At 37.0% G+C, this 20787-nt stretch overlaps 1 protein-coding gene across 3 annotated transcripts in view; it reads left to right on the top strand.

The window, feature by feature from the left end:
* Nucleotides 1–16080, top strand: part of LOC112054100 (echinoderm microtubule-associated protein-like CG42247) — a 36360-nt gene extending 20280 nt beyond the window's left edge. For all 3 annotated transcript variants that reach the window (XM_052881743.1, XM_024093757.2, XM_052881744.1), the window contains 18 exons: nucleotides 1964–2152; nucleotides 5050–5166; nucleotides 5776–5906; nucleotides 6420–6544; nucleotides 7193–7331; nucleotides 7767–7916; nucleotides 8733–8904; nucleotides 9244–9339; nucleotides 11194–11331; nucleotides 11617–11748; nucleotides 11830–11958; nucleotides 12031–12159; nucleotides 12530–12658; nucleotides 13002–13164; nucleotides 13507–13689; nucleotides 13763–13858; nucleotides 14438–14552; nucleotides 14801–16080. In XM_052881743.1, coding sequence (XP_052737703.1) covers nucleotides 1964–2152; nucleotides 5050–5166; nucleotides 5776–5906; nucleotides 6420–6544; nucleotides 7193–7331; nucleotides 7767–7916; nucleotides 8733–8904; nucleotides 9244–9339; nucleotides 11194–11331; nucleotides 11617–11748; nucleotides 11830–11958; nucleotides 12031–12159; nucleotides 12530–12658; nucleotides 13002–13164; nucleotides 13507–13689; nucleotides 13763–13858; nucleotides 14438–14552; nucleotides 14801–14954 — 2487 coding nt within the window. In that variant the 3' untranslated portion in view covers nucleotides 14955–16080. The remainder of the gene's footprint in view (nucleotides 1–1963; nucleotides 2153–5049; nucleotides 5167–5775; nucleotides 5907–6419; nucleotides 6545–7192; nucleotides 7332–7766; nucleotides 7917–8732; nucleotides 8905–9243; nucleotides 9340–11193; nucleotides 11332–11616; nucleotides 11749–11829; nucleotides 11959–12030; nucleotides 12160–12529; nucleotides 12659–13001; nucleotides 13165–13506; nucleotides 13690–13762; nucleotides 13859–14437; nucleotides 14553–14800) is intronic.
* The last annotated feature ends 4707 nt before the right edge of the window (nucleotides 16081–20787 follow it).

The following is a 20787-nucleotide window of genomic DNA, read 5'->3' as shown; positions in this document are numbered from 1 at the left end:
TTCACCATTTAAATACGTAGCACAGAATTCATTTCGCGCGAACAATGTTAGTTATAGCTGGCATGAAATCGGACGTCATAAGTAAAGTAGGTTAAATACCTTGGTTTACCTATAAAAAAATGTTGCAACAACAGGTCGGAATGCTAAAGAATTTAATTGCTAATTTCCCCATGAAATTTTAGAATGGAAGAAAAACACTTATGCAGTTACGAAAACACTTAAGTGACATTGAGGTTTTGAATTTTTAACCAATAAAACATAATTTGTTTGAACGCATTTAAACTAAATAACTCTATAAAATGACCTGGGATTAACTTGCATTAGGGGTGATAGCACGTACATTAACCTGAAAGCAATGTACGAGTAGCTTATCCCGCTTTACCAAACTCCTATTTTCTGAAGTACGAGTAAGTTAAAGGGGATAAACGTCATATTCGGATAAACGTTTTGCGTAAAATGGAACGTGTAATTTCAAGAATGAATGTAAATACCCATGTTTTAATTAATAATTTGTACAAATCTGGAGTCATACCTAGGCTCCAGATATTATATACAAATTATTTTTAGATTGTAAATTCTGTTGTATGATAAATAATGAAAAATTTAAATCTAATAATATAGATAGCTACAGGTCACCAAAACTTATATTAATTAATTAAACTTAGTTACATGTATAATTGATATTTTAAATTAATTACTTGAATTTAACATTTTTGAAAATAGACCTCTACTGTAATGAATAAGTTTTATCTAGCGAGTAAAATATTATAAATTAATAAAACGTTTGTGAGTTGCAGTTGCAATTTCTGGATATACTGAACCAATATTGAAAATTCTTTCACCACTAGAAAGTCACATTATTTGTGACTATCATAGGCTATATTTTATCCCCAAATTCTCACAAGAACTGGAACTACGCGGATAAAGCCGCTGGCAGTCTAATAGTGTTTGATACGTTACCCGCAGGCATATGCTTATGCAGTATTGTTTGCTAAGTTGTGAATCAAGCGAATCGTGTCAGGGTCTCCGATTCAAACTATATACATAAATGTAGTGAAAGCCGTACGAAATTCAGCCCCGTAAACAAACATGTGTAATTGAAAGAGTATCTTGCGATAGAACTTGTACTAAGTTCTATCATCGATCGAACTATCTCTAACATAGAATCTATGGGGTGGGATCATAGAATCTCAGAATATCTCACCTTATTCATTCATATCATCATAACGAAAATCTTATATTTGATTTTTTGAATCATTTATAACTGAATTACATTTATAGCCTCGATATTAAATTCAAGACGTTTATTTCCCTCAAAAATCTTGGAGATAACTCTTCCTAACTGGTAACTAAAGTATTTACAAATAGTTAAACTTAATATTTCGGTGCTTGTAAAGCAAGCTTTTAAGCTTACATGAAATAAACGTCATAATTATAAGCCCTATTTTATTTATTTATTTTCCTCCTCCCTCCTAAGAACAGGGTTGTAGAACTTAGACCCACTATTCAAATTCTCAGCCCGGGGTTGGGAAATTGGTGGTGTTACACCCCCGTGCCTAGGAGAGCCCTTTAAGCGGTCCTGGTCACTATTATTACTAGTCACATTTGATTGTGGTCGTTAATGAATTTCACATTATAACCCGCCAACTCGCATTGGAGCAACGTAGTGGGTATAAACTCCACTCTCCTATAAGAATAGGAGCCCTGGGCCTGTAGCCAAGTGGCACGTCGGTTCTATTTCTACAATCGCAAACGCTTCGAAAACGTACAGGAATGACATTTGCTAACGACAGGTCACGTGATCAAGTTGTCAATCGGATCTGTCATTCCCATACATTTTTCTAGTTTTCGAAGCGTTTGTAGAAAGAGAATCGACGTGCTACTTGGCTACATCCTGTAGAGGGTGGTTAAAATAGGCTAATAATATTGATGATGACGATGATGATGGTGAATGATGAACCAGGCTGCAAGCTACGGCAAGAAGAACGGCATGTGGTACGCGGGCGGCACGGTGACTGGTGCAAGCGGCTGGTCGCGTGCCGGCACACGGAAGCAGTCAGTTGCCGAGTCGGACGCGCCTCCCCCCGGCGGCGGCAAGAACACCAGCGGGCGGGTCATACGGATCATCAACAACATGGATCACTCTATACAGGTACTTTATTTACTTTACCAGGACTACAGAACAGACAGCGTTAAACACTAACTGTTATAGCAATAGAAGTAGCAAGGGGGCGTGGCCCGCTTACACCCGTATCCACGCATGTACTAGCAGTCTTGTTTTGTTTACTGACATTATTTTGTTCTGTGACAAAAGGAATAAATAATATTAAACTCTAAGTGCAATGATATTAAAAACTGTTGGATGTGTTACTAGCGCATAAAAAATTAGGCGCTCAAAAGAGAATTTATACACAACTCAGTGTTGTGGTCAACAACGAACGTTATTTTAACAAATAATATTTAAATATCGTCTACAAAGTCGAGTTGTGTTTTCAGTGTAAAAACTATGTATACATATACATATGCAATGGAATTAAGGACAAAATTGTGCATGTGTGCACTCTATATATTATGCGCCTAATATTCGGTTCACTTTTTGCGGTGATTTTGTACTGATCTATAGTATAAAATTATCATTAGTAGAAAGCAATTGAGTGAATATAACTGAGTCACATCACGTATGTTTTGAAGTAATATCGTAGAATATTATCAAAGTTTTTAATTACGAGATATATGTCATGTAATATTTTACCGTGTTGTATTCAAATTAGAGTCTCAACGTTGTAGCGGAATATTAAACTCTTAGTTATCATGCATAAATCTACACTTTGAAAAACTTTAATATAATTTCTTTGTGGTTACATTTTACTACATGTTCTAAAAAACATTTATCGTCTCGCATAATAAAACATACGTACGTAGTAACAACGACAAAGTTGCACGCAATATATTTCATACAGGGTAGGGTATGAGTAAAAAAAAAAAAATACAGGGTGAGCACGCCACATCTTCCGCTAGCAATTTATCAACATATTAAGGATAACTGACTGACTATCTGGCACGAGCTGCTCGTATAATCATCAATATATATACTCTTATATTTATTTGAAGAGCCGATGGACGCAGGGGTCCCAAGTTGCTGGAATGGCGACCCCGCACTAGAAAGCGCAGTGTTGGTCCACCCCCCACCAGGTGAACTGACAACATTAAGCGAATCGCAGGGGTTCGCTGACTACAGGCAGCCTGCAACTTCGTCCGCGTGGATTACAGTTTTTTAGAAATCCCGCGGGAACCATGGATTTTTCCGGGATGAAACGTAGTCTATGGTTTAATCCAGAGTAAAATCCATTTCAATTCCAAGTTTCAGCCAAATCGCTTCAGTAGTAGCGGCGTTAAACAAACATCCAAACAAACATCCACACAAACTTCCGCGTTTATAATATTTGTTAGATATATGTTTCATCATCATCATCATATCAGCCGATGGACGTCCACTGCAGGACATAGGCCTTTTGTAGGGACTTCCAAACATCACGATACTGAGCCACCTGCATCCAGCGAATACCTGCGACTCGCTTGATGTCGTCAGTTCACTTGGTGGGGGGTCGCCATTCCAGCACTTTGGGACCCCAACGTCCATCGGCTCTTCGAACTATGTGCCTCGCCCATTGCCACTTCAGCTTCGCAACTCGTTGAGCTATGTCGGTGACTTTGGTTCTTCTGCGGATCTCCTCATTTCTGATTCGATCACGCAGAGATACTCCTAACATAGCTCGTTCCATCGCCCGCTGTGTGACTCTGAGCCTTCTTATGAGGCCCATAGTTAGCGACCAAGTCTCGGAACCATAGGTCATCACTGATATATTAATGATGTTCTTTCATTATTCAGCCGATGGACGTCCACTGCAGGACATAGGCCTTTTGTAGGGACTTCCAAACATCAGTCTTGAGATGCCAACATGCATTTATACCTGCTTAATGTCGTCTGTCCACCAAGTGAGGGGTCAACCAACAATGTATGCTTTTCGATAAGGGGTCGCCATTCCAGCACCTTGGGAACCCAACGTCCATCAGCTCTTCTATTTTAGGTTCGCCACCCATTACTACTTCAGCTTCGCGACTTAATGCTTAATCAGTGACTTTATGATTCTATTGTAAGGCTATGGTTTGGTTATTATATACATCAACTTACATAAATAAAAACATTAATATGACCATACGTTGTAATAAAGTGTATAATTTTTTAATTCATTCCTTATCAGCACCGTATAATAAAGTGTAGAGCTATTGTTGTGACCGTAAAGTCGTTAAATACAGTCTCGTGTTTTAATAAACGTTTCCAATGAAGAAATCCTTGATGTTGGTACCAGCTCCGATAGCTCTTTTGAGGTCACTTGCAGGCTGTTATTATGGTTTCACAGTGAACGTTTAATACGCGACGATTAATCTTTTATTTTTCTGTATACTGTTATTCATAGCGTAGGTACAGCGTACGCATATAATAGAAAGAGAATAAATAAATAAATAGCAGATAATGATACTGCTTTTAATGAAAGTACTCAAACGATGCCCAGTTATACTTGTAAAAAGATACGAATGTTTGAATCACTATTGTCGTCAACATCTTCATATAATGAACGTCCACTGCAGAACACAGGCCTTTTGTAGGGACTTCTAAATATGACTATCCTGAGCCGCCTGCAGCGAATCCCTGCAACTCGCAGTGGACGTCCATCGTCTGATATGATGATCATGATTTGGCCTCTGGTATTATACCTAGTTAAAATCATCTTCAGCATCATATCTTCCAATATCCATTTATTTCAATAAGCACCTAATCGAATTGTTCACCCATAGGTCAGGTACCCAATACGCAGGCGCTTTTACCACTCTGTTGGCAAGACTTATCCTTTCGGCCAAATAAGCTCTTGGGTCACCTGACGCATGGATCAATTTGACAGACATAAAAAAAAATGTATCTGATGACCAAGGGTTTAAAGTCTCAAAAGCAATTTGTTAAGTATTTATCATCTGTTTCTTTGCACACAGTGCCGTGTGTTATTGAACCTACGCACGACTCAGCCCTTCGAGGAAGTTCTGGAAGACCTGGGACAAGTCCTGAAAATGAGCGGCGCTAAGAGAATGTACACAATAACAGGACAAGAGGTAACTTTACGTTTCCCATTTAAATACTAAATATTGCCTTTTACCTGATCAACATTTCCTAACATATGTCGATGATGATCATTCACGAGTAGATATAAATGATAGAATCACCAATTACACTTTAAAGTTCACATTAAATTTCTTAGAATATCTAATTCATATGAACAGCGCTAACACTAAAACGCGTGTACTTATTGTTTAATTTGGTCGTTTATTTATATAAATAGAGATATTTACGCTTTCATATTTAACTCTTGGAAACATACAGTAAGACCAATGAACTCACGAAATTGTGTGCCTATTTGCTATAATTTCTCAACGTAACTAATCAAATAATCTAATCATCAAAAGTACAGTACAATTTAGCAGCATGTGAGCGACGTAGCACTGTTCTGTAAAGATGTTTTTTATAACTCGAATTCGCCTGTATCTCTCTATATTTAACACGATAAATATTAGGATAAGTTAGCTTAAGTTCCATATTGTATTCTTTCTCAGAGAGAGATGAATTAGAAATACAATGTTGAGGTATAAAAACAAAATAAACGCTACAGTTTCAAAAACTTTGACTGTAAAAATTTGTAAAGCTAAATTTCAATTTTTTTGCAGGTTCGAAGTTTTTCGCAGCTGCGGAATGAGTTCGCAGATGTGGAGACATTTTATTTGGGCACTGCAATGGTGGCACCTGCATTGAGCCCTGGAATAAGCGCCCCACTGCCTATCGAGTCACCAATAAGAAGGTTAGTTGTAACACAGCAACTACGTCTATCGAGCTATAGCTGAAACAAATTTGGGCCTTTTACTAAGGTTTTTGGATTGGAATATCTTTTAATTGAGGTAGTTAAAACAACTTGGAATATTACATAATTGTTGCTATGGCTCTAGCTTGATGGCAACCCTTCGAAAAATACCTTTAAAGATTAAACTTTAAGGGTCTCGTCTGCTACCTCCCAAAGCTATGTTCCGAAATTTAAAAACGTTGATAAAGGTGATATTTAAGGGTATCTTCTGTTAACTACTAATAGCACCATGATCCAAACTCAATGGTTGCCTGTCGTTATAATTTATGATGGAAGCATAAAGCTTTTATAAAATAACAAATCTTACTATCATAGTCTCTTAGATGTGTTTTCCTTTCTTCTTGACTCTCATCATCATGCCCTTTCCCTTTGGGGAATGTTCTCCTTCTGAGCCTAAAACAGCTCAGCACGCCAAAGTCCACCCACAGCTAGTATAAGAGCTAAACTGTCCAGATCGCGGTCCAGAGGAGCAGTGGCAGCAATGCCAGTGTCAGAAGACACGCGAGGCCGCCGGGCGCGCAGCAAAAGCCGGCCACGGGTGTTGTATGCGCCTGAGGGCGAAATTGTCCGTAATTCAGGTAAATCTGTAGATATTATTATTAAAGTGGTGAGTCTAGGCTCCAAATCTCCTCTACTTTAATGAGAAAGGACAAGCCCAGCCGTGGGCCTTTAAAATAGATTGATGATGGTGATTATTATAAGGAGACTAACTGACTCGGCAAACGTTGTTCTGCCATTCTTTAAAACTAAAATCGTGATTTAAAAATAGAGTGGGGGTAGGAGTGTAACTGAAGTGGGGATAGGCTTACGACCTATTCTAAAACCTACCGAATATACACAAAAATATCATAACAATCGGTCAAAATTCATCTATCAATTTTAAGCTATCAGCGAATAAAAGTATAGAATATACTGTTCCCGTTATCCCACAGAAACGGGAACTATGCAGATGAGACCGCGATGCATTCGCTAGTACAAAATTAACTTCGTAATAACATCTTGAAATAATTAGATGCACTATTCTAGGTACAATAAAAATATTATTTTTTGCCTCAGTTTTAATGATGAAATAGTAGATTGTTGTATTTTTAGGGCCAGAGCCGTAGGCTAGGGCGCTAAAAATACTTTAGCCCCTAGAGCCCAAAATGGTCGTTTAGTCCCGCTGTGAAACGATAATATTACCTACAGCTTTTTGAGAAAGTAGTGATAATAATTATATGTCACAGACTATACTCTACTGGAAGTATTGAAGGAGGAACCTATGAGAGTTACTATCCGTGGTCTGCGACGCACGTTCTACCCACCAATCCACCACGCTCCCATTGACAGCTCACCGCCGGATAAGAAAATGCAACTTGAATGGGTGTAAGTTGACATTTCTGTAACTTTCCTAAGCATAATTGATTTTATGAGAAAAGAGGTAGCCTTGAAAATAATTATTTCAGAGACCAGAATCGTACTAAAGGCTTGTGTAATTTAGGCGGCCATGTGTTGTATGATGGTAATGCAAGAAACATTAACCCGACTGCGTCGTATAGATAATGGAACCCAATATGCGCGGGACCGACTCGCACTTCATCATCATCATCATTATCAGCCGATGGACGTCCCCTGCTGGACATAGGCCTATTGCATGGACTTCCAAACAAAACGATCTCGAGCCGCCAGCATCCAGCGGCTCCCTGCAACCTTCGGTCCACCTAGTGGAGGGTCGACCAACACTGCGCTTTCTGGTCGCACTTAGCAATTTTAAAGACCAATTTATATGTACAACTATCATAGATTAAATAATGCCCCTAGATACGGTTACCGCGGCGCGGACTCTCGGCGCAACCTGTGGGTGCTGCCGACCGGCGAGCTCTTGTACTACGTGGCCGCCGTGGCCGTCATGTACGACAGAGACGAGGAGTCGCAGCGGCATTACATGGGCCACACAGAGGATATACAGTGGTAAGGATGCTATTATTAAAGTTCTGTGTTGATCGTTGATTGCAGAAGAATCATTTCGCAGAGCACATAGAGTTTACATTTTACGCATTTAACTATTGATGCCATTGGGCCTTTTAATAAATTATCAATAATTTATAATTGAAATAAATTTATACGCAATTAGTCACATTCATGCACGCTTCAAAAACTATAAAAATGTTTGGGATTGACAGATCGATAACGAACAAAAACTACCTGTGAAATGAACCAACTCACCTGTACCGCTCAGAAATGACGGCATAGTGCTCAGAGTTATTATCTGATATAGTAACAGCCTTCTACGAGTTATTCATGTAGGTTCATTTCACATGTAACTTTTGTTCAAGGGCAAACAAAGGTTGTAGTCTATACAGTTTCCATTTCTGTAAAACATAGCTTAGTTTACTACGAGTACATGATGTATTGTATGAAGAGCCGTGATAGCCTAGTGGATATGACCCCTGCCTCCGGTTCTAGAGGGTGTGCGTTCGAATTTGGTCCGGGGCATACACCTCTGTGTGCATTTAAAAAAAAATATCACGTCTCAAACGTTGAAGGAAAACATCGTAAGGAAACCTGCATACCAGAGAATTGTCATAATTCTCTGCGTGTGTGAAGTCTGCCAATCCGCATTGGGCCAGCGTGGTGGACTATTACTGGCCTAACCCTTCACATTTTGAGAGGAAACTTGAGCTCAGCAGTGAGCCGAATATGGGTTGATAATGACTATTGACAGCCTAGGCTGTTGACATACAGTTTCCGCTTAGTTTACTACGAGTACATGATGTATTTCACCAGCATGGAGCTGCACCCGTCGCGCGAGCTGGTGGCGAGCGGGCAGCGCGCGGGGCGCGGGCGGCGCGCGCAGGCGCACGTGCGCATCTGGAGCACGGACACGCTGCAGACGCTGCACGTGTTCGGCATGGCGGAGTTCGAGGCGGGCGTGGCGGCCGTGGCCTTCTCTCAGCTTGTACGTTGATGTTACTCGCTACTGCCATTAGTGGAGCTCATCTGTCACGCGAGCTGGTCGCGAACGGGCAGCGCATGGGGCGCAGACGACGCTGCAGACGCACGGACACGCTGCAGACGCTGCATGTGTTCGGCATGGCGGAGTTCGAGGCGGGCGTGGCGGCCGTGGCCTTCTCTCAGCTTGTACGTTGAATTATATCAACCACAGAACATAGATATATGTTATGAAATATGTTGTTCCCGCGGGATTTGTAAAAAACTTAATTCCACGCGGCCGAAGTCGCGGGCGTCTGTTAGTATGTAGTAAATCTGACCATAATAGGTTTCTATTTCTGAACAGAACGGCGGTAGTTACGTGTTGGCAGTGGACGCCGGCCGTGAAAGCATTTTATCGGTTTGGCAGTGGCAGTGGGGACACCTGCTTGGCAAAGTTGCGGTAAGTTTAACATTGAAAACCTTTATCTACCCATCTCATCTAATATATCTATAACATTCGTATGACATGCTGTATTGCCTTAAATAGCCTAGTTTTGTTTTAAAATGAAAATAATCGAGATAAATATGTCATTCAAGTAAAGCTAATAGCAAATCTTTGCTTCTCAGTTACGTTTAGTTCTAATAAGCCTTCTGGTTTCGTCATTATCTGATGAGATATTTAGAAGGTAGTAAATTCATAATAATTGTAGCTAATTATTGGCAGTGAAGCGATTCTGAGGCACTAAACACAAAATTAATCAATCAATTTCATAAAACAAAGATAACTGCACTAAAAGGCGAAATACAAAGGGTGTATCCATTAACTGAAGCTATTAACCTCCTTCTTTAAGTTTCATTTTGTTTTCGCTTTGTTCTGTTCGCATCTCATAACTGAGTATCACTTCTTCAAGCGAATGTTGACGATTTTTTTTTTAAATTCCTACAATAACTCTGATATAATTGGATAAAACTCAAAAGGGTTAGAACCCAGAGCCGCTAACCAAATAATTAACAAAAAACTTAGATACAATCATGAGCTAGGTACGCAGTATTTAATTCTATATCTAATTATAAAAAGTTCATTGCACTAAAAACACCACGCCCACCGCTACGCGCCACTGCTACGCTCATTCGTAGCTCGTAGCAATAATTTTATCATTATTATGCCAATTAAACTTTACTCTATAAGTTTATTGTATTACAGCTTAAAATTGTGTGTTACCGTGTAGTTTACAAAGCTCCGTTGCTTTACAACCAGTTCAATAATCGAGATGGATAGTTTACCTATTGTTTGTTCTCTATTGCGTGATTTTAGTGCATTTATGGCCGGCCACATACAATCGTTTTCCGTATTTGTTTTCGTAATGCGTAATTTCGATTTGGTATTCCGTGAGACTAACGCAGACTTTACGTTTTTCTTCATTCGTATCGTAAAGTTTTTTTTTTTTTATAAAAATAATTTAAAAATAGATATAAAAATGATAACAACATTACAATTTCTTACGGTTTTACGAATACTCCTGTGTAAAGGTGGATGCCGATCCTTTTGAATTGCCAAGTTATGTCATGATTTAAGTGGGTAATTAAAGACGAAAACCTTAAAATTAAAGTCACGAGGGTTCCAATGTATATTGTCGCCAGGGCTCGCATTCGTTACGTTCGCGCAGAATTTAATCCGTTAGGAATAAAACATAAGTACATGAGGACAGTGGCGTGCTCAAGGGTTTTAACTAGGGTATGCACAATTGAAAATTGGAAAATTACTTGTCCGAGTATGTATTCTGTGGTCCAGCATAAGTTTGTATTGAGTTCTATTGGTGTGAAGTGCATGTGCGTCATTTAGGCCGGCCGCATTCGCTCGTTTTCCATATTCGTTTTAATAATGCGCAATTTCGATTTGGAATTCTGTGAGACCGCAGACTTTACGCTTTTCTTCATTCGGAATGTATATTGTCGCAAGGACTCGCATTGTATATCACACATTAACTAAAATCATCAATACACAAATATTTTCCAGTCGTTGGAGTCGAACCCACAGTTGTGGATGCAAAAAGCACTGCACCACGTGGACGTCAAAATATGAATAATAGGTTATTAGCAGTAGCGTGCACTTCATACATGCGAACATTGACTGCCTACCCTGAACACGCATTAGGACCCTGTACAGGGTTTTGGGGAGGGAATTTTCCTATGACGCCTACCCTAGTTAGGGACCTTGTGCATGGATTTTGGGTTTTGGGGAGGGAAACCTTTGGTGCCTACCCTAGTTAGGGGCCTTGTGCACCGATTATTAAACAAGTCAACATAATTCCAGACGTTACAAGAAGAATTGACCGGCGCCGCGTTCCACCCACTCGACGACAATCTCCTAATCACGCATGGCAAGGGGCATCTTGCCTTTTGGAACAGGAGGAAAGATGGCTTTTTCGAACGAACTGACATTATAAAACCTGTGAGTTAACATCTATTTTAATTAAATTAATTATAAGATTAATTAAAAAAATTATACTGAAGTTTACAAGATTTCTTAATTTTATTTTTTTTCAAAATTCGTTTAAATTTTAATTCAAGTAACACTAATAATAAACAACGACAAAAAAAAACTAGTTTAATTTTCCCGCCCATTTACATAACAGGCGTAAAACGCGTAGAACCCGTTGACCTCTATTATCTATAGCTCCTTCTCTGTCATCATAATTTAGTGATGTGAACTAAGTTTACTTGTATTTGGTTTCAGCCTGCTCGGACTCAAGTAACTGCATTGCAGTTTGAACAAGATGGCGACGTGGTGACTGCTGATAGTGATGGTTTTATAACGATTTATAGCGTCGATAGTGATGGGGCTTATTTTGTTCGAATGGAGTTTGAGGTATATCATCAATTATTGTATTTTTGTTGTAATAATTTACTTTGAAAGTAGTCTATAATAAACTGAAAATTAATCCTACAGGCCCACATAAAAGGAATCAGTTCTTTAGTAATGCTTTCGGAAGGTACTTTGATATCTGGCGGTGAGAAAGACAGAAAAATAGCAGCGTGGGATTCCTTACAAAACTATAAACGGATTACAGAAACCAAAGTAAGAAGTGGAAATTGTAAAAAAAATGTTTTAATTGTACTTATTTGATTATAAATAACATTATTTTTACAGTTGACTGAATCGGCTGGTGGAGTTCGTAGTATTTACCCTCAAAGACCGGGAAGGAATGATGGTAATTTATACATAGGTACTACAAAAAATAATATTATGGAAGGATCTCTTCAGCGAAGGTTCAACCAAGTAAGTTAAGGTTCAAAAGTTCTACTTAGTAATGTGAAATGACGATAATCGATACAAGACTTATACGATATCGGTATACCAACATAATTATCGTCGGTTCTTCATATAGAATGGTCGTTTTTAAATGAGGGACATTATTATAAAATAATCAATCCACCTACATCAGTATTTAAGCCACTCCGCCACTCTCCCTCTTACAACTGGATATTATGCTATAAAAGTCCTCGTAACAATGGTGGTTTCAGAAGTCGGTCGAGGAAAAAAGTTCAATTGTGGTTTTAAAAAAATACTTATCGCCATTATGTATACCTACCTAATAAAAACCATTTGCGTTTACTCTTTATTTATCTATTTTGGGTTTTTATTGAAGGTGATATTCGGGCATCACAGACCATTGATGGGCATAGCTGTTCATCCGGATGACGAAATGTTTGCGACAGCTGGTCACGATAAAAACATTGCATTATGGAAAGGTCACAAACTAATATTTGCTACACAGGTAGGATTTACAACGCTTCGCTTAAATGTCGCGTATATTATATCTAAGAGATTTATCCCTTTTTTGCATATAATAGGTAACTAATAAACTTAATATTTATTAAATCTCACCCAACTATATTCGACTAGCGGATTAGGTCAAGCTTTGCTTTGGTGTGTGTCCACTTACTTCTTCCCTACCTCTACTCCTACCATAACTCTACCATAAACCTGCCCTACCAATTCCTTACACGTGGCAACATCACCCCAATGGCTAGTTCAGTTACGCAAGTAACCTATAAACTAATAGCGACAAACAGAAACTTAAGCCGCTTATAATTAGAAATATATTATTTATTTTTCAGGTTGGCTATGAATGCGTATCATTAGCGTGGCATCCTGGAGGTGGGGCGTTGGCTGCGGGTAGTACAGAGGGCCATTTAGTGATTTTAAATGCTGATGCTGGAGCTCATGTTGCTACCCTGAGAGTTTGTGGATCTCCACTTAATTGTTTGCAGTATAACTCAGGTAAACCCAATAATAATAACATAAAATATTTGTATTATAGCGTGACCAAAAATATAAACATCTGGGCTAGAATAATTTTGTCTTTGTAATATTAGTAGGTTAGTAGAAGTTAAATTATTTCGTTATTCGCAAAATGATGACGTTTATTATTTTTTGCTGTAGGCCTAGCGTGCATCAACGACATTATATCGCGTGTAGAAAAATACGTTTTATATTGTCGTATATCTTTGTCACGAGTTAACTCGTGGCTCGCATCTTATGCTTAATGGTCAGGCTATAGAGTATAGAATATAATGTACCTATCAGATTATTTGATTAATTTATCATGTCTTTATATTTTAGCTGGTGATGTTCTTGCGATTGGATCTCAAAATGGAAGTATATATCTATTCCGGGTATCTCGAGATGGCTTTTCATATAAAAAATCAAATAAAATTCGAGGTGCTCAACCACTTGTTCAACTGGATTGGAGCCTTGATGGTGTTTATTTGCAAACTGTTACTGCTGACTACGATTTATCATTCTGTAAGTGAGCCTCCATGGAAATTTTAATATCTTCTTTAACTTTCTTGTTATTTTACGAATACCATCTTTGCAGGGGATATAAAAGCTTTATCACCAGAGAAGAGTCCTATAGCAATGAAAGATGTAAAATGGTTTACATACAATTCTACAGTCGGGTTTCTTGTTTCTGGTAAATAATTTTTATTTATTTATTTATATACTAGCGAACCTGACTACTCTACCCTAACTCTACCCTACCCTTCCGCCTAACCTTCACATACACAACCCTACCCCTATCCTACACATGGCAATTTAACCTCATTGGCTATATAGATAAGCAAGCAACCATTGGTGACAAAAAAACCTTTAGCCGCTTATAATAAGATTGCGCAGGTACTATAAGTTTAGAAACTGCGTCATCAACCCATATTCGGCTCACTGCTGAGCTCAAGTCTCCTTTCAGAATGAAAGGGGTAAGGCCAATAGTCCACCACGCTAGCCCAATGCGGATTGGCAGACTTCACACACGCAGAGAATTAAGATAATTCTCTGGTATGCAGGTTTCCTCGCGATGTTTTCCTTCACCGATTGAGACACGTGATATTTAATTTCTTAAAATGCACACAGCTGAAAAGTTGGAGGTGCATGCCCCGGACCGGATTCGAACCCACACCCTCCGGAATCGGAGGCAGAGGTCATATCCACTAGGCTATCACGGCTCGTGTTTAGAAACTATTGTTTTATATTATATGTGTGTTTTTATTTTTAGGAATGTGGAATAATCGCTTTTATCCTATGACGTCACTTATTACGGCCGCTAGTCGTTCAGCTGCCCACGATCTTCTTATTAGCGGCGATTCTGATGGTTATCTACGGCTATTCAGGTAAAAACATATCGTATTAATTGATACACTTAGTCTTTTGTATATTGAACGAACTTTAAATCTGAATATTCTGATTGATTTACCTATTTCTGATAAATATATTCGTCTCAACTGTAGGGGTGGCCCCAAATATATTGTTGACCCGATTACCTATTATACCTATATACCTACAAATTTTAAGGCAGTAGGGTAGGTAGCTTGATTTTCAAGTAACCATTTTAAATTAAATGTTATTCCCATTATTGCAGATATCCTTGTGCCAGTCCCAAAGCAGAGTACAATGAAGTGAAAGCATACACTGGATCTATATATTCAGCTCGTTTTCTGTTTAACGACCGTTGCCTTGTGACGTCCGGTGGCTCAGACGCTGCTCTCATGCTGTGGGAGCTAGTGGATGATTAGCATCAAGCAGCGCAGGGGCTGCGGCCTCCGGCAGTCGTGTTGGCACCCCCGACTCCTTCCCCACCGCCCCCCGCGCTCGCTTATTACCCTACGTTCCGAGTACTGCAATACGATGAGCTTGATTGAAAGGAACTGTAGAACTGGAGGATATTGATTATGTGACTCATATTAAGGGTCTTTAAGGAATATTATTCCCTCTATCGTAACGTCTCTGGTGAAGAGTATATCACGAGATGTATTACGTTACACTGCACGACGTGCAGTAAAATTTCAAGAAGAATACGCTTCTGAATCTAGAAGATCTGATGAGATTTATTATATTTTATTGTTATATTAATTAGGAAGTATATTAAAGAATATCAAGCGTCATTTCACTCACTGCCATTCTAACTTGCATATTAAAAATAAATAAATGCACTGTTTAATGGTACAACGATTAAGATTTATTTTGTGATAATATTTATATATAAATACACAAATAAATTAAACTTTAATTCTAGGTTGGACTTCCAGATATTGTTTTAGTAGAGTATTATTAAATTTAACTTATTACTTATTAATTATAGTTACAAGATTCTAATAAATAAATGTAGGAAGTTTATTATATGAGAATAGAAGCACAACAGTAATTTATACCCCGATGAGGGTTTATACATTAATATAAAATAAGACGCACTTTTTTACAGCAATAAGTGGCGGGCCACTAAGATGTTTATTAAGCGATTTTCATTTACACTAAACTTATAAATTAAAATCAATACCAATTTACATAATAGGTACAGTAAGATTTTTATACTGTCACCTAACACAGTCATATTAATCTATGTAAAACTTAACACAATCTTACCATCTACACCTAATTTTTAACAATTTGGTGTAGAATTAAATAAAAAAATTGTTATAACATGGTAGGTACATTTTATTTACTGTTAGTAGTTATTTCTTTTTATTTAAAAGTAGTAGTTTTTTTTTGTATTGCTGTATGAATTTGTTATTAATTATGTACCTAGTATCTAATACATATAATATAATGATTTGTCAGATAATAATTCAAATATAATTTTTATACGGTTTTATTTATTTTCCAATTAATTATAGCTATTCGCATAATTAAACTACCTATTATTAAAACAATAAATTGTATTTTATTTCATTACCTTTTTATTTTTATATTACTTTTAGCATTGTAATCATCACTATATAGTTTAAAACAAAGTCGCTTTCAAATTGTCCCTGTGTATACTTAAATCTTTAAAACAACGCAACGGATTTTGATACGGTTTTTTTAGTAGATAGAGTAATTGAAGAGAAAGATTTATATGTATAATAAAATCCATGGTTCCCGCAGGATTTGTGAAATGCTGAAATTCACGCGAACGAAGTCGCGGGCGTCCGCTAGTAATTTCAGTATACAAAACCCTGGTAACGGTTATTTACTTTTCCAAAGAAAGGACATCACTAAAATGACACAGTGTAATCCTCCAAGGTAGAGAACTAATGTGTGTATAAAAGCTTCGTAGATACTCTTAGACGAATTGTATAGGTACCTGCCTCGCTAGACGTTATCTCTGTCAAACTATAAGATCAACGATCTAACTAATCAATTCTTCAGCCGCAACAGCAAAACATCGATCAAGTAACACAGACATAACAAACACATCGCTTAGATTCGTTACACAGATTATTGGATTACTCGATCCATGTTTTGGTATTCGATTGAAGAATCGATCCTTTTTAGATATTGATATTCGACTTCCATAATAAGAGTAGTCTTCGAGTAGTACAAAAAAAAATAACTGTTGTTGTTTTTTATGTGTGTGCAAATATTCGAAGACTACTGAACCAATTTCAAAATCAAAATCAAAATCAAAAAATCATTTATTTCAAGTAGGCTCAGTTTACAAGCACTTTTGACACGTCAGTTGACTATTTGTAAAGATTCTACCACCGGTTCGGAAGGCAGGTCCTGCTGAGAAGATACCGGCAAGAAACTCAACAGTTGCTCTTTTGAAAAAGTCATACAGTATTATAATTTACAATTGATAACAATTACTGTTTACATTTCTTATAGTTTTACTTCCTGTGTGAAGGTGGAAGCTGATCCAACGGCCTCCAAGCATCTTTATCATTAAGGAACTCATCAATGTTGTAGTACCCTCGACTAAGTAAATGTTTTTTAACACATTGCTTAAAGCTATGCATTGGCAGGTCCATCACAGTCTTGGGGATCTTATTATAGAAGAGTACACCCAAACCTACAAAAGATTTTTTTACTCTTTGGAGACGATGTGCTGAAATAACTAACTTATGCCCGTGTCTAGTAAGACGTGGGTTTAGATCTCCTTTTCGTTTGTACAAATTAATATTTTGTCTTACATATACTATACTGTTATATATATATATTGACAGGCTACTGTTAGTATACCTATTTCTTTAAACTTTTGACGAAGGGACTCGCGTGATTTTAATTGATATATTGCTCGAATTGCCCTTTTTTGAAGTACAAATATAGATTATATATCGGCAGCTTTGCCCCACAATAAAATACCGTAAGACATTACGCTTTGAAAGTACGCAAAATAAACAAGCCTAGCTGTATCGACATCAGTAAACTGTCTTATTTTTCTCACGGCAAATGCCGCTGAGCTAAGTTTACCAGACAGTTTTTCTGAAGTTTACAATCCAAGGTCACTCCCAGGAAAACTGTGGAACTCTCCATTTCCAGTGTTTCACCATCGATCATTATAGACTTATCTAGTTTTATAACATTTGGCAATATAAACTCAATTCATTTTGTTTTCTTGGCATTCAAAAGTAGATTATTTGCAGTGAACCAATGCGACACATGCGATATGGCACGGTTTACGTCGTCAGAGTTATCTTTATTTCTGTCGGACTTAAAAATTAAGGATGTATCATCAGCAAACAGTACAATCTCACATATGCCGCTGACATGGTATGGTAAATCGTTTATGTACACTAAAAATAGAAAAGGACCCAGAATTGAACCCTGTGGGACGCCCATTATGGTAGTGGAACCATGCGACTTTATATCATTTATGCATACCTTCTGTGTTCTATCACTGAGATAAGAGGCAATGAGATCGAGTGCAACATTTTTGATGCCATAGTGGCTTAACTTGAGTAGAAGGGTGTTATGGTCAACACAATCGAACGCCTTGGACAGATCACAGAACACACCAATAGCATTCTTAGAACCTTCCCATGCTTCATAAATATGTTTTAAAAGTTTAGCCCCTGCATCAGTTGTATTGCGACCTTTTGTAAAACCATACTGTTCAGGATGAAACAAGTTATTTAAATTAAAATGACATAAAAGTTGATTTAATATGATTTTTTCAAAGACCTTGCTAAGTGTTGGCAATATTGTAATCGGTCTATAATTATTAAGATCTGATTTGTCTCCTGATTTAAAAAGTGGTATCAATTTGCCATGCTTCATTAGGTTCGGAAAAATACCTAAGTCCACACATTCATTAAAAATAATAGCTAAGTGGGGATCAATGATATCAATTATATTAGATATTACTTTCACTGACATGCCCCACAGATCTCCGGTTCTTTTTAATTTTAATAAATTGAAAGATTTTTTAATGTCTGATACAGTTATGTGGTGAAATTCAAAAAGAACGTTGCACTCTTTAACATTGCCTCTTAATAGTCTCTGGGCTTCCGTAGCAGACGAATCTAGTGAATCAGTTAACAAGATAGGAACATTCTGGAAAAAATCTTCAAATGCATTAACAACCTCGATATCAGTGTTTACCTTTTTGTCATTGACAATTAATTCAAAACTCATATCCCGCGGTTTGATTTTTCCTGATTCTCTATTAATTATATTCCAGGTGGTTTGTATCTTGTTCTCAGACTCAATTATTTTCTGTTTGATGTGTAACGATTTCGCAAGAATACAAACACGTTTAAAAATTTTTGAGTAACTTTTTACATAATCTAAATAAGTTCGCGTTTGATTATATTGTTTTTCCTCGTACAACTCGTACAATTTATCTCTACTTTTATAGATGCCTACAGTAGCCCATTCGCTAAACTTTAATTTTTGGCTAGCATTAATGCGTTTAAAGTTAAAAATTTTACTAAACTCTCTGTCTATTGACTTGAAAAGTGTACCAAAGAGCATGTCTGGATGATTATTTTCAAATGCAAGACTTGGAATTTTAGAAATAATTGTGTTTTTAAATCGCTTTAATTTACTTTCAGTTATTGGCCTACACTTTACCCATTGATTGCTATTGGTTTTATTATTTAAGATAGTAATTATTTGACCACTATGATCAGAGCTTAATTTATTTATTATCTTCTTTTTCTCAAGCACACAATTATAAAATATATTATCTAGACAGGTACCTGAAGTTGCGGTTATCCTAGTAGGTTCGTTAAAAGCATGCGTCAAATCAAAACATTTGAATAAGTTAAGAAATCTAACAGATTTTGTGTTTTCTGTTAGAATATCAACATTAAAATCGCCGCAAATCAGTATTTGTTTGGAAGATGTGCACAATCGCCTCATTACATCTTCCATTACCTCTTCAAATTGATCAAAGTCAGCAGGAGGGGGTCGGTACACGCATACTATAATAATTTGTTCCAACTCCACACAAGAAAGTTCAACAATGCATTCCACAGAAAGACTAACTATATCTTTTCTATCCTTACATTTTAAGTTATTATGTAAGAAAATTAAGGAGCCACCATGACCAGCCCTTCTGAAGAACACACTTGACAATGAATAATTATTAATATTAAGAACTGACAGCTGTGAGTTAGTGAGCCAATGCTCCGTAATACATAAAATGTGTATATTGAATTTTCCTACAAATAGTTCAACTTCTAATTCCTTGCCGTTGATGCTCTGTATGTTTTGGTGTACAAGGTTAATGTTACAGTGCATCTCCGTTGTCGTATCTTCTAGTTTAAAAAATTTTCAATTGTAACAGTACCAGGATTGGTACTGCGGTCAGGTATAGAAATATTTGTACTATTAGTACAGGTTGTAAAAATGTCAAAAGACTGCGTTACAATACTTGTAACTGGATCGGTTAAATTACAATTAACAATTGAGACAGTACTATCATTCGTACTCTGGTCAATAATTTGATTTTTTTTTGTTTGATAGGGTTTCCTCTTCAGGTGGTCCAATTGTCATCATATCTGTATCTACTGACGAGATCCTGGAGAAAACGATACAAACCTTCTAAAATCGTAAGGGCGAATGTTAATATTTTCACTAAAGCACTTCAATTTAATGAGGGTCTGGAATCGATCTGATGCTGAAGGCGAAACAGTTACCATATGATTTAGCTTGATTAATTTGCGTCGATGATAACTTTTCAACTAGATGGGTTGTGACTATTATTAGAGGTCTGGTGATAAAGACGTAGAACAGTTAAGACAACTCCTTATCGATTCATAGAAGCTAACTTTTGTCTTACAACGCTATTCCATCCCAGGTTTGAATACGACTCATAGCAATTTTGATGAAATTTTTCTTGCTTTGATCTATGTATCACTACATTTAAATTAGAAAATAAATAAAAAATACAATGTATGTATTAATTTTTCTATTTTAACTCACTATTCTATTTTCTATTTCTATTCTAACTTCTATACTAATTCTATTTTCTATTCTAACTCATCGACTAAACTAAAATGCGATAAATAATAATTTTATAAAATATTTAATAATATTATTTAATAATATATAAACATGACTAAAACGTACGTGTACTGGAAAAATGTGTGAATAGAAAATGAACTTTAAGAACAAGTTTATAAAATATATTTTCGTTTGGAC

The sequence above is a fragment of the Bicyclus anynana genome, chromosome 5 (assembly GCF_947172395.1).
Source record: "Bicyclus anynana chromosome 5, ilBicAnyn1.1, whole genome shotgun sequence".
NCBI lineage: Eukaryota > Metazoa > Arthropoda > Insecta > Lepidoptera > Nymphalidae > Bicyclus > Bicyclus anynana.
The sequence above is the reverse complement of the archived record's forward strand: the minus strand, read 5'-3'. Positions and strand labels throughout refer to the sequence as shown.